At 39.5% G+C, this 14102-nt stretch overlaps 1 protein-coding gene across 3 annotated transcripts in view; it reads right to left on the bottom strand.

Moving 5' to 3' along the window:
* Nucleotides 1-14102, bottom strand: part of EPG5 (ectopic P-granules autophagy protein 5 homolog) — a 103629-nt gene that overhangs the window by 59037 nt on the left and 30490 nt on the right. For all 3 annotated transcript variants that reach the window (XM_034995868.1, XM_034995870.1, XM_034995869.1), the window contains exons 11-16: nt 13835-13992; nt 12584-12738; nt 10586-10726; nt 5623-5787; nt 3410-3529; nt 2501-2760 (exon numbers count right to left, since the gene is read on the bottom strand). In XM_034995868.1, the coding sequence (XP_034851759.1) occupies nt 2501-2760; nt 3410-3529; nt 5623-5787; nt 10586-10726; nt 12584-12738; nt 13835-13992 (999 nt within the window). The remainder of the gene's footprint in view (nt 1-2500; nt 2761-3409; nt 3530-5622; nt 5788-10585; nt 10727-12583; nt 12739-13834; nt 13993-14102) is intronic.

Below are 14102 nucleotides of genomic sequence, written 5' to 3'. Positions count from 1 at the left end.
TGACCCTCCTCCCTCTCATGCTCTCTGTCTCTCATTCTCTCTGTCTCAAATAAATAAATAAAATCTTTAAAAAAAAAAAAAAAATTCTAGGGTAAAAAAGTCATTTCAAAAGATAAAAGTAATGATGCAAAGATTATACCACAGGGAGATGTTTATAATATTAGAATGAGAAACAAAGGATATACAAAATTATACATATGTTATAACTCTAAAAAACATCAAAGGAAAAAATACTGGATAAAAAGCAAACTGGAAAAGAAAAACCCAGTGTTTCATTAGGGTAAGAAAGATTCTGGGTGATTTCTCTGACTATTGTTCTCTGTTCTGTGTGATGTTATATTCATGTACAACTTATATCCCTGCATACTCTGTCCCCAACCCCAAGCACATTCATAAGATTGTTTTAAGTTAGTTCTAGTATATATACATCCCTGATGACCACGGTGGATGGAGTTCAGTCCACAAGAGAAACACTTTATTCTCACCTCCACTCCCGTTCGGGATGCAGTAATCAGCACCAAACAAATAGTTATGTTTGGAGAAGACCGATAGTAGTATCAGTGAATAAAGAGGTGCAGTCCCAGAACGAATACAAGACACGAGAGAAATCATGAAAGATTAAGTTCAGAGCACTACACTCAGAATCCACATGCCAGCCATTTGCTGAACAAGTTGAAAGTATTATCACACACTTAAGGCTCAACAAGTCAGTCCAGTACTATCATTATTCCCATTTTAGAGATGAGGAACCTGAGGTACAGGAAACTCGACCTAGCGAATGACACTTGGGTTACTGGAAAAAAAGAAGAGTGCTTTCCAAAGCGCCTGTGTAACATCTCTCCTCGTCCTAGTGGATCAGTTCTACCCTCTTTCACCTGACTTTCAAATCTGTCCATCACACTTGGGCCCTACTCACCTACGTGGTCACCTCCGGTCACTCACGGGAAGCACGGGCTTCGGTCAGGAGTGCTTCCTCACCCCCCCCCCCCACACACACTCAGACACCTGCTGCTCCTTCCCGCATTCATGGAGTCAAACACCTACTAGTCCAAGCTGTGGAGATACACAGATGACAGGACAATGCCCTGCCGTCAAGGAGCACGCAGTGCACGAGGAGAGCAAGAGACACTATCACACTGCAATACAGTAAGGGTGCTGCTCGGAGTGCACACGTGCTGCGGGGGGACGGGGAGGGCAAGGCCCGTGGCTGAATTTTCCACACTGGGGGCACTAGTCACCTGGAAAGGGTGAGTGTCACCACTCTGCCCCCTAGCCTCGGATGCCTTCTCTACTTAAGACTCCTCTCCAAAGCTTCGCTCCTCTACGCAGGTATCCTGCCCTCATGATCTCTCCTTCCTTGAAATTCCTTCTGCTCATACTTTTGAGTGGTTCCCAATCCAGGCTGTACATCAGAATAATCTGGAGAACTGGCCCCCAGACCAATTATATCTGGATTCTCGCCCTCTTTTCCGTAGCTTTAGAATCACTCCGAACAGGACTCTAAAGAGCAGCAAGGGTGGAGAAGCACCGCTCTACAAACCTCATCCGGCCCACAATCACATCTTTAGCGCTGCTCACTACCTTCTGTCAACCAGCTCCACTAAACTGTCAATAACCTGAAGGCAGCTAACTAACAGTTCCATGTCTCTCCCACTTCAGAGCACAAGGCCGAACACAAACAGCTGATAGGACACCCAGCATCCCACTGAAAATACATGTAATGCGAAACAAGATGTTGACATTGGGATGCTAAAGAAGTATTACAGTGAGTCTAAAATGCAAGAACCAGAAGCATGTAGGTGAAAGAGATTTTAGAAAAACAGATAGGCTAGAAAAAATTAATACATCGTAGGAAAATGATCTTTTCCAAAACAAAAAACAAAAAAAAACGATTTTTAACCAACTAAGAACTCATCCATTTACTTACGGGACCAGCTACAGCTGTCAGCACTAGGGATGAAATGGGAACACAAGACAAACATGGTTCCTGAGGTTAGGACCTCACAGACGATCCCTGAGAAGACTGAACAGACAACTACAACACAGTGTGGCAAATGCTCCAGTGGAAGAAATAGCGACAGCTCTGGGCTCATGCCAAAGAAGCATGTGACCTGATCAGGCATTTCTTTCCCCTGGGCAGATTTAGCCCTTTAGTGGAGAAGCCTGAGTTGGGCTGCCATCACTTTAAACAAAATTCAATACAGATGACCAATTCTTTTTATGTGATCTCTATTCCAAGAAAGAGAAAACACCTACTGCTGACATGAACATTCCACTCTGGGGCACAGATATACTCTCTCCATAATGTATGAGGTACAAATCTGTCTTATATGAATTTGGGCAGCATTTCCCCTGGAGAAACCATTAATAAGGCTTATGATTTGGTCCTGATCACCATTAGATAGGTTTGATGGAGGCCTCAGACCTTGGGGTGTGAAAAATGAGATCTAGAATCACTGACTGAGGTTCAGCAACCCTAGGGGCTCAGCCCACACTGTACCTGTGGCCCACGGTGGTCATAGCTAAAGCCAGGTAACAGCCGATGGGCATGCCCGCCTTAACAGCCTTCAAGAGAGGATGAAACGTGGGTGACTCTGTCATGTCAGGCACAGTGCTGGAGAAGGGAACAGTTGGACAATTCTGCTGTATTCCATAATCATTTTTGTGCAGTTTTAACCTCAAGATCAAGTTCCAGGCCCACTGGTTAAATGAGGTCTCAGGTGTCTCTCCATATCGAACAATACTGGCCAAATATGAAACCTAAAACAATTATTTATTTTAAAACCACAATTAGTCACATACAAATTAAATCAGTAAGCTCACCCGCCCATTTCCTTCTGTGATCGACAACATCCTCAAAAGAGAGGACATACTACTTACCAGTACTCAAGTGTTTACAGCACTCAATTAAAGCAATTTCTCACAACTACCACTTCTGCTTACTTGCTAGTCACTTTGTGAACCTGATCTGAGTCAGTGCAAGCAAAGGAGCAATAATACAAAGGTTGGTACACAACAAATGGTGTCATGATAGGTACGTTTTAACAACCAGGTGGAGCGTGGGAGATCATTTACAGGGTTTGTCAATTTTGGTAGTGTAAAAACTCCCACCATGGTCAGGTGCAAGCTACAAACAGGTTAACAACCTGGTTTGCAAAGCTCCTGAAAATTCAGTCCGTTCTCCTGAGCCAGGACATGCCAGCTCCAGCTTCCACTGAATTCTACAACACTGAAATGGTCATATGTAAGCTACTTCTCAAAGAAAAATCTTTATCCAACCACAGAATTCAATTTCAGGATCTTAAATTGCCAGAAATGGTCTTAGGCAATCTAAGGGTAAATACTGTAACTTTATCCACCCGGGCCACTTACAAAAAAGATGTTCTCAGTATAGAGGAAAAGGAAATACCTGCTTCATACTTTCAGAAAGAAGCCCGGCATATGGCTTCTGTGCAAGGTATTTCTGGTACGCTTCAAGAATCATTAAAGCCACTTCAGCATGGACTGCTTGATCCAGATGAAGGGTACCCTTTCAAAGAGAAAAATAATCACAAACAAGCCACCTTGATTTTTTTTTTTTTTTAACATGCCCTTGAACAAAAAGACTAGGAAAAATAGTAAAAAAGGATCTTGGATGTAGAACTTAAGCATTCCAAAAATGACATCCCCTAACAATTAAGTTATAAAATGACAACAGGAAAAAACCCTGAAATCTTAAAGAACCATTAATTGCACTTAGATAGGTTTGAATCTGACTCATCTTGGACCCCAGGTATATCTTTGAATGTAACTCCCCCACCCTAGAAGCTCTATAAAGTCTTTGGGTTACAATTTTAAGGGCATTGCCACAAACCGGGAAATTGTTCAAGTATTATTAAACAGGAAAATATTTAATAAATTAAGTCTATATTCCCTTTCATTATTCTATCATCAGTGAAAATATAGAAGATACTCAACAACACAGGGCACCCGGGTGGTTCAGTCAGTTAAGCGTCTTACTCTTGATTTCGGCTCAAGTCATGATCTCAGGGTCTCTGCTTCAGATTCTCTCTTCCTCTCCCTCTATCCACTGCCCCACACCACCCCCCATCACACACGTGTGCACTCTCTAAATAAATAAATAAATAATAAATAAACCTTAAAAAAAAAGATAACAACACAGATAAAATATTCCTTCAGGAGCTTGAAGTTGCCTATCGAATTTCCCATCCAATCTTCCTTTGCAACCTGAAGAAATACATTTCTTAATCCTTTAACGGAAGATGACTTTCCTAATGAAGGATCGTGGAGACTCTCACAGGGAAGTCTTCACACAGCCAGCTGGGAGAGGAAGGGCTGAGGGGAGGGGGGTTCTACTCACAAATCAGAGAACGTGAAGATGAAAATTAGCCCCCTATAGCTCTCACCCATCAGCACTGGAGTGGGAGAAGCTCCAAATGGACCCAGGGGCAGACCCAGGTGGCTAGGGACACCCAGGGAGAAAAGCTGCCTGGTTCCAGTTTTCTCATCTGTACAACAGGGGTCAAGTACATGGAAACCTCACAAGACGGCTATGAGGACTAAATGATTTGCTGAGAATAAAAGCTGGCAGACAGAGAGGGCTGAGTTCTCTCCCATTTTCCCTGTATAATACCAAAACATTTTGATCTAGGAGCTAACTAATAAGGTCTAGGGTAAAGAGGAAGGAAAGTTTTTTGTTGTTTTTTTTTTAAAGATTTTATTTATTTATTTGACAGAGACACAGCGAGAGAGGGAACACAGCAGGGGGAGTGGAAGAGGGAGAAGCAGGCTTCCCGCTGAACACAGAGCCCGATGCGGGGCTCGATCCCAGGACCCTGGGATCATGACCTGAGCCAAAGGCAGACACTTAACAACTGAACCACCCAGGTGCCCCAAGAGGAAGGAAAGTTTTAACAGTCAAAATCATTGACATGGCATCTTTGGAGACATATGATAGGTAGCAAACTCTCAATAATAATAAGCTATTATTAACAAAGCTATTAATAAACTATTATTAACAAAAACTACCACCGCTGAGTACTTAATGTGCACCAAGAATTGTCCTAAATGTTCTGCACGTCCTAACTTGCTGAATCCTTACAACAACCCTACAAGGTAAGCGTGTTAGTATCAATGCTGATGGATGACCACCTGAAGCCCTGAGAGTTCAGATGCATTCGGGGTCATGCATCCAGGAGGTGGCAGAGCTGGGAACAGAACCCAGGCATGCAGCCTGCTTAGAGTGCCGGCTCTTAGCCAATGCACAGTGTTTTAGGAGACAAATGTGGCAGTGACAAGCAAGACAAAATGCAGGAGGAAGAGAGACCAGAGTCAGGAGGGGCAAGCAGGAAGAACTGCAGTAAACAGCTAGAGATAACACAACAGATACAAACAGTCTTAGGAAAAAGAGAAGAAGTTTCACTGTGGAACAATTTATCTTCATGTAAAGGATGGTCACTCTGCAAAACAGAATTAAAGAAAAGATCCTAAACTCTGACACAGCTAATAGAATTTGCAGACCTTGCAAATGATAATTGGAAATGTTTATGTTTTGAGAAAATGCTTCTTTAAAACTGATGTGTATAGAACCTCCAGTCTCTAGAGAATGGTTTTAACACATACCTGTTCACCAAATCCCCAATTGAGTCCTTCTAGAATAACGCAGGCCAATTTATTCTTCACCATTGCCAGGTTATAATTCAATAACCAATCCCGAATCACAGCTCTCTCAGAGGCAGATGGTCGCCAGAGATACAAAGGCAGTTCTTTAAACAAGTATAAAGAAACCTTATTTAAAAGAAAATGATGATAATTAAGATCGAAGCTTAAGGACAATCCTGTATTACTATAATATTATTAAACTGCTTGCAAAAATTTTTTTCCAAAAGGAAGAGGGGTTTTGTTTGATTTTTAGACAAATGAAATGAACATCATGGACAACCAAATAAAATAAATATTAAAACTAATAATACACCAAAAGCACATTTTGCTACCCTTTGTAAAGGTCAACAATCTTTTATTTATATATAAATTGATATACTTCCATTTAAGAAAACCATTTAAGAATACCAAGGCCCAAATTTAAAGCCATGATAAATGAGGAGATGGTCATTCATTTTACAAAAAGCGTTAGCACTTTCGATAATTATTTAAATAAACAAAAAACAGAAACAGACTCAAATACAGAGAACAAACTGGTAGTTGCCAGAGGGGAGGGGAGTAAGGGGATGGGTGAAAAAGGTACAAACTTCCAGTTATACAATAAATAAGTCACAGGGATGAGAAGTACAGCATAGGGATTACGTTCAATAATATTGTCATCACTTTGTATAGTGACAGATGGTGACCACACTTATCGTGGTGAGCATTTCATAATGCATGCAACTGTCGAATCACTATGCTGTACACCTGAAACAAATATAATATTGCATGTCAACTATAAAAAAATTATTATTTCTTCTGTGGCATTTAAAAAGATATTTCTGTTAGCTTCCAAGCAATCTGGGGAAGAGGGACAAGGAGTGGATGGAGGTGAAGAGGAAACAAGATCAACCAAGAGTTGGCAACTGTTGAAGCTGGATGATGGGTACACAGGGATCCATTACCCTATTCTTTTACACAGATTTGAAAGATTCTATAATAAAAAGTTTTTTAAAACCTGTTTACAAAAAGTCTATAGCATCACTTTCTGAATAACATACCCATGTGTGCAAATTAAGATAAATCTGGGTTCACTCAATAGTTTGCTTTAAGGGAGACTGATCAGAAGAGCAATTCGTTTTACAATGTCTAGAACAGTGCTATCCAATGGAAACATAATGCAAGCTACATATGTAATTTTAATTTTTCTAACAGCCACATTTTTAAAGAGTTAAATGAAACAAGTAATAAAATTTTAATAATATATTTCATTTAATCCAATACATCCAATACATTATCAACATGTAATCATTACACAAAACTGTGACATGTTACATACTTTTTGTTCATATGAAGTCTTTGAAACCCAGTGAGTACTTTACACTTACAGTACATCTCAATTTGGACTAGCCACCTTTTAAGGACTCTATAGTTACATGTGTACCTAGTGGCTACAGCATTGGACAACGCAAATCTAGAACATACATACTAGTTTTTTTCAGGTTCCTGCACTGCTCCCAATGAAAGGCAAAACCCAAATGTGAAAGAACAACAGAAACAATAAATTTTAAAGAAACCTTTCCTTTCCTTTGTGTGTGTGCACTCACATAGTTAAATTTTCATGAGGATTTGTTAATAAAGGTCTTGAATATTCTGAATAAAATGGTAAAATGGTAATTTTAAAGATGGAAAAATCCTACTTTACACTGTGAGAATCTGAGAGAAAGGGCAAAACAATGAGTAGAGCAATGAGATCTGTCCAGAAAAACATCTATCCCAGCTAGATAAAATAATGGTATAGCATGTGTCTTTCCACCAAGAATCAAAGTGTGGCTATCGTGAAAGGCCCTAGGGACGTTAAAAGGTTAACAAGGGAATATTACCAACAACTTTATGCCAATAAATTCAACTAGTTAGATGAAACGGGAAAATGCCTTTAAAAACATAACTTACCAAAACTAAGGAAAAACAAAAATCTGGACAGCTCTATATTTGTTTTAAAAATGCAAATTGTTATCAAAGGGTTTTCTACAGAGAAAACTCTAGGGCCAGATGATTTCACTGGTAAACTCCATCAAACAGTCAAGTTAGAATTAATGGCAATCTTAAAAAACTCTTAAAAAATGGAAGAGGAAAGAATGCTTCCCAACTCATATGAGGCCGATATAATCCTAAAATCAAAACCTAACAAAGACATAACAATAAGATATAGATCAATATCCTCATAAATATACATGTAAAAATCCTCAACAAAAAATATCAAACTGAATCTATCAACATATATCAAGAATAATACACCATGATCAAGTGGCTTTTATTCCAGGAAACAATAATGGTTCAACATTTGAAAACTAGAACAGTTTAGAGCCCACAGATCACTTCCAGGCTCTGGGGCTACATCTGATTCCTGATAACCCCAAGGTGACAACAAAAATATTCAAAGCTATCCTATTCATCTAAAGGCAGAGAGGGTTTGAACAACTTACTCCAAAAATGTCAGCAAGTTCCCAGAGCACAAAGGAACTATAGGTATAAACAGAGAATGGAGGCATCTTTTAGAAGATGTGCTCTAAAAACCTTATGGTCCCAATTTTTACAGTTAAGTTAAACATATCTCTGGGCACAGTTTACTACTTGAACTATTATGACCAAATTTAAAATACAGGTGTAGCCCAAACCAGAAAAACACTTAAGAGAAAATGGTGATGAGCTCAACCAAATGGAAAGAATCTTGTGACCCCCTATGTATATTTCTTTGGGACTCATCCCATCAGATAATCACTCAAAACTGAACAACTAAAACCATGCTCCTGTATATTGCATATAAAGGGCTTTCATCTCAACATAATCATATCACAGTGGGATACAATGCTTTTCTCTAAAGTACTGCTGCCACATAGAAAACAGTATGGTGGTGCCTCAAAAAATGAAAAATAGAATTACCCTATGTTCCAGCAATTCTACTTCTGGGCATATCCCCCAAAGAATGGAAAGCACAGTCTCAAGAGATAGCTGTATACTCATGTTCGTAGCAGCATTATTCACAGCAGCCAAAGGGAAGAAGCAATCCGAGTGCCCATCAACAGATGAACAGATAAATAAAATGTGGTCTATACTTACAATAGAATATTATTCTGGCTTAAAAAGGCAGGAAATTCTGACACATGCTACGACATGCACAAACATTGAGGACAAAATGTTAAATGAAGGAAGCCAATCACAAAAGGATAAATACTGGATGGTTTCATTTATATGAGGTACCTAGAGTAGTCAAACTCAGAGAGAGAGAAAGTAGAATGTTGGCTGCCAGGGCTGGAGAGTGGAGGACGGAGGGAATGGGGACTTATTGTTTAATCAGTACTGAGTTAGTTTTGCAAGATGAAAAGAGTTCTAGAGATGGATGATGGTGACGGTAGACAGCAAAACAATGTGAATGTACCTAATGTCACTGAACTTAAAAAGGGTGAAAATGGTATATTTTTATGCTGTGTATAATTTACCACCATTAAATTTTTTAATGTAAAAAAAGTACCATGTACTCTTCCAAGGAAAGCATGATATATCATTTATCCTTCATTTAGAAACAATATGTCTCATGAACCAATCTTTCACTGGAATTTGCCCACTTTTGAATGTGATGAAGTAATGACAGTTATCAGTCATCTATCCTACAGGGATAATGCAGTGACTATAAGACAGAAAGGCCCTTTTCAAATACCTTACAGAAAAGTACTTTAAATGTTCCTCTTCAGGTTATAACACGTGAATACCTGCCATGTGAAAAATTCACACATTATAGCCTTCTTATAGATGATGAAAAAGATCTTCATTAAGTGTATGTTTTTAAAAATGGCACATCAGGGGCGCCTGGGTGGCTCAGTTGGTTAAGTGTCTGCCTTCGGCTCAGGTCATGATCCCAGGGTCCTGGGATAGAGTCCTGCATCGGGCTCCCTGATCCACGGGGAGCCTGCTTCTCCCTCTGCCTGCTGCTCCCCCTGCTTGTGCTCTTTCTCTGACAAATAAATGAATAAAATCTTTAACAAATAAATAAATAAATAAAATGGCACATCCATACAATGGAATATTTGGCCATTAAAAGGCGTAAAGTGCTGACTCATGCTACAACATGGATGAACCTGAAAAACATTATGCTAAGTAAAAGAAGCCAGTCACAGACCACATATTGTATAATTCTGTTTGTATAAAATGTCCAGAAGAGTCAAATCTATAGAGACAGAATGTAGATTAGTGATGGCTTAGGGCTGCAGGGGTTGGAGGGACAGCTGGAGGGACAGAGTGTAATACCTAAAGAGTTTGTGGTTTCTTTCTGAGGTAATGAAAATGTTCTAAAATTGAGAGTGGTGATGGTTGCACAACTCTGAGAATATACTAAAACACCACTGACTTACATGCTTTAAATAGATGAACTGTATGGCATGTGAATTATATCACAACACACCTGTTCTTAACATCGACAAAAATTACAAAAGGGATTGTGACAAATGACAGAAATAAACTATATGTGTCTTGTTCAACTTAAATTACCACTTTTAATTCTGCTTTTGGCTGATGTAAATAGGGCCATCCTTCTTAATCAGGGTTGTTTTCTTCCAAGTATAAAATATAAAAATTATGACAGCCAAACAAACTTTGAAGTGCAAACTGTTATTAACTATAGACTACAATTAAAAGAAAACCCTGTTATTGAGGGAGGTGGGAAAGTCACTTGGAGGAGATTAAAGAGAAACAATCACAGCTTTTTGTACGAAGCCGCTAACCCCAAGCAGGCCTGGTGAATGGCAGAGCCTGGGACACAGTATGTGCTCTCTTCATCCGGCTGCACCCGTGACTCAGTCATTCCCAACAACCTATTTTTCTCATTGCTCCATGAATGCAGAATTTAACAGAACAAAAAAAGCAAAACAAACAAAATCAGTGCTCTTACCATTCCCACGTGGTCAATAGTGTCTTGAACTCGATCCAAAATGATAGAAATTATCTCAGGGTGAACAGCTGTGATGGCCCCTAAGAGCTCTCGACCAACCTTTGAAAAAGTCTCTCTGGTAGACAGGGTGACATAAGATACCTAAAAGTGGGAGGAGGTGGAGATTGCACTTTCGGTCAATTACCAGTCAAAACACAGTTCCATAATTCATTAGGATGCTTTCAAGTAAAGGAGAAAGAATCTCACACTGAGCGTAGGGTCACACCATGTTCAAGAAAGATGTCAGACCTTCGGAGGGCAAACTGTCTACCCTGAGGCTGTGAGTCAGGAGGGGCAGGGAAGCAACTATGTAACAATGACTCCAAGTTCCCCAAGTCTGTCTGTAGCTATAAAATAGGCCTTTTGGTGTAAAAACTTCTTTAAAATTGAGAAAATTGCTAAAATGATGAAAATCAGAATGCATTTCATAGAAATACCTATTCTCTCCTACAAAATAAGATCCTCAATGACAAGAGCTTCTAAAATAGCAACTTAAACAACGTATTCCAAAGCACAGGCTGCAATCCACTGATGCCAAAGCAAGCAGATTTTTTTTTTTAAATACAAGGGAATAGAACGGAAAAATAACAACAGAATAGAAAAAGGTGAGTGCATCTCAGTAAGATTAAGTATTGCTTCAATTTCATACATGTATACACACACACACACACACATACATGGACACACACAAGCAGAATCAGAATGTAATAAACAATGTAACTTTTACTGTGAGTACTGGCCAAAACCCTTGAAACATTCAAGAGCACAAATGTTACTTTCATAAAAGACCTTGTTCTAGAATGCCACTTACTGTATATGAAAACAGTCCTACCCCCCACCCCCTGCAATATTCTCATACCATGAAGACAGTCTGGAATTCCAGATGGATTTAGGCCTTAACTTCATGCGTAAGTACAAAATACAAATATAAGAATAGCCTAATATTTGATCCTGGAAAAGAACTTTAGATCATCCAGGTCTATCATTTTCAAACTGGAGTACTGGGGAGAAGGTAATAAACTCAGATAATCTTCCTCAAACATAATTTTACTTTTAAGTTTACTTGAATAGTTTGGAAGAAATATTTTTTAATGAAGATAAACAGATAAATTACAACCTAAATGGAAAATATGCATCTTTTTAAATATATGGGTTATGTCTCTAGACACTCAGGGTCCAGAGTCCACTCTCATCCTCCCTTAGGGATGGCTCAGTGAAAAGACGAAGAAGGCAAGGATGTCATCCCAGCCTGTCATTTTATAGCTGAGGAAGCTGAGCCCAGAGTGGTGGGGCACCTTTCCGGCTGTGAGATGGGCAATTGCTAGCAGAGTTAAAACAAACCCAGGTCTTCTACCTGAGCGTCAGTACTCTTTCCACCATCTCATTTAAACTGGCTTGGAAGGGGCGCCTGGGTGGCTCAGTTAGGCGTCTGACTCTTGATTTTAGCTCAGGTCATGATCTCAGGGTTGTGGCATCGAGCCCCGTGTCGGGGCTCCGAGGTCACTGGGGAGTCTGCTTGAGATTCTCTCTCCCTCACCCTCTGCCCCTCCCCCCACTTGCACAGTCAATTAATTAATTAATTAATTAAAATCTTTTAAAAAACACAGAAATACACTGGCTTGGAAGCCAGGCCCCCGTGTTACTGGCAGTGTTGTGGGGCAGAGGGCAACAGACAGTGTTAACACCCAAGTGTCAGGCTGTGTCATCAGACTCTATTCCTCACCAAAACTCACGCATCAAATGTCAAGAGACAGCAGGGGGAAATGGAATGAGTATGATTCATATTTTCAATACTCCTTACAGCAAAATGATATTCCTTTGATTTTCTATCTCCTTCCATGAGTGTGGACAGTACAAGTTCGTCACATTTTTTTGGTAAAGCAATCCCAAAAGAATCAACGCACAGATAATCCCCAAGAACACATTTTTTAGCTGATTTCTAAAACTTAATATTCTAACCTCATATATCTCCAGAACAATAATTTTTATGAAGTCTTCATCCACATTGGTTCTTCTGGCCTGAGCCATCTGAGCAAATGTAGTCAGAAGGCAAATCTCTTCTGAGCTATTCATGGCAGACAGACACTTCTCAAAGTTCACAAAGTGTTCTGGGTCTGCAAGTTCAGGGCAAGAAAATTAAAATAGGGAAAGAATGAAGATATATCACTTTTAATCACTCTTCCAGAGAGAAAGAAGATATAAAATTAAAAGATATTTAGAAATATTTAGGATTCTTTGTTCCAGAATGGATTTCTACAGGCTTCGGGGAAAAAGGCAGGGACAAGATGAAATTCCAACTCTACATATAATGTAGCCTCAGATGTGACACTTAACATCCCCAATTCTCAGTTTCTCTGCCTTAAAAGGTTGTTGAAAATTAAATGACACTAGTGACTAGTGAAGGGTTTTGTCACCGGGTGAGACCCCTTCAAAGACACACTTGAAACAACTTAGTAACTGTCAGCCAAATGACTGATGATGACCTTACTGATGAAAACTGCTAGGACTAACAAAGCACTCAGCACAAACACAGCATTCATTCCAAACAAAAGAGATTTTCTTATAAATGAAAATCTGGGGCGAGAAATTAGTTATTACCATGAAAGCAATACTGCTAAATGTGATAAACAGTACACAGTGTGTTCGTTCTACCAACTTCTCAGAAGATACAATGTAAGCAGTATTACATTTTGTCACCAGCGGGCACAACTGACAAACAGCTTTGGGATCCGTGACAGAAAACTAAATGCCACAAAGGCAAAGATACAGAGGAAAGATTTAAAAAAAAAAAAAAAAAGTCTGTTTAAAAAATATATTCCCCTGATGGAATTTTCACAGTAAGAAGGCAGTAAGTCTACACTTCTTTCCATGTGTTTACACATTTGAGAAATCAAAGGTAGTCCATCAAATGTCCTGTATTTTCAAAATAACTCCATGGGGGCATTTACAACCCAATTTTCATTTCCCATCCCCGAGCTGGGATCATAACAAGTTACTACCCAGAGCATTTCAAAAATAATGAAAACTGGAATTAGCATTCTAATATATCAAAACAATAAAGCAATCTTTCGAATTTCAAAATCATTACATGTGAGTACACAGAGTAAAATACTCTCTTAGTCCTTCTAAAAATGAAAAGAACAAAGCCATGAAGAGCAAAGGCACACAGGGTAGGAAAAAATCTATCCGCACACTTTAGCCAGGCTGTACCTTGGAGCTGCTTCTTGCACTCAGCAGGCGGGAGAGTGACGCAGAGTTTCTCCAGATTCCCACTCTCCACCTGGTGCATGAGGTAGAAGAGCTTCCAGAGCATCTGGACCGACAGCGTCCCAAAGGGCATTTCCGACATAAACAGCCAAATGCCAAGTCTGCGTGTTTTAAAGAGTAGGAATAGTTTCATGTATCAGTCACCTTCACCACACTGAGAAAGCAGGCAGACCTGCTTTGGTAGGAAAAAAAAGTTCTTAAATCACAACAC

Source organism: Mirounga leonina, unplaced genomic scaffold (assembly GCF_011800145.1).
Source record: "Mirounga leonina isolate KUSES-001 unplaced genomic scaffold, KU_Mleo_1.0 Mir_93, whole genome shotgun sequence".
Lineage (NCBI taxonomy): Eukaryota > Metazoa > Chordata > Mammalia > Carnivora > Phocidae > Mirounga > Mirounga leonina.
Note: the sequence above shows the minus strand (reverse complement) of the source record. Positions and strands in the feature narration are given on the sequence as shown.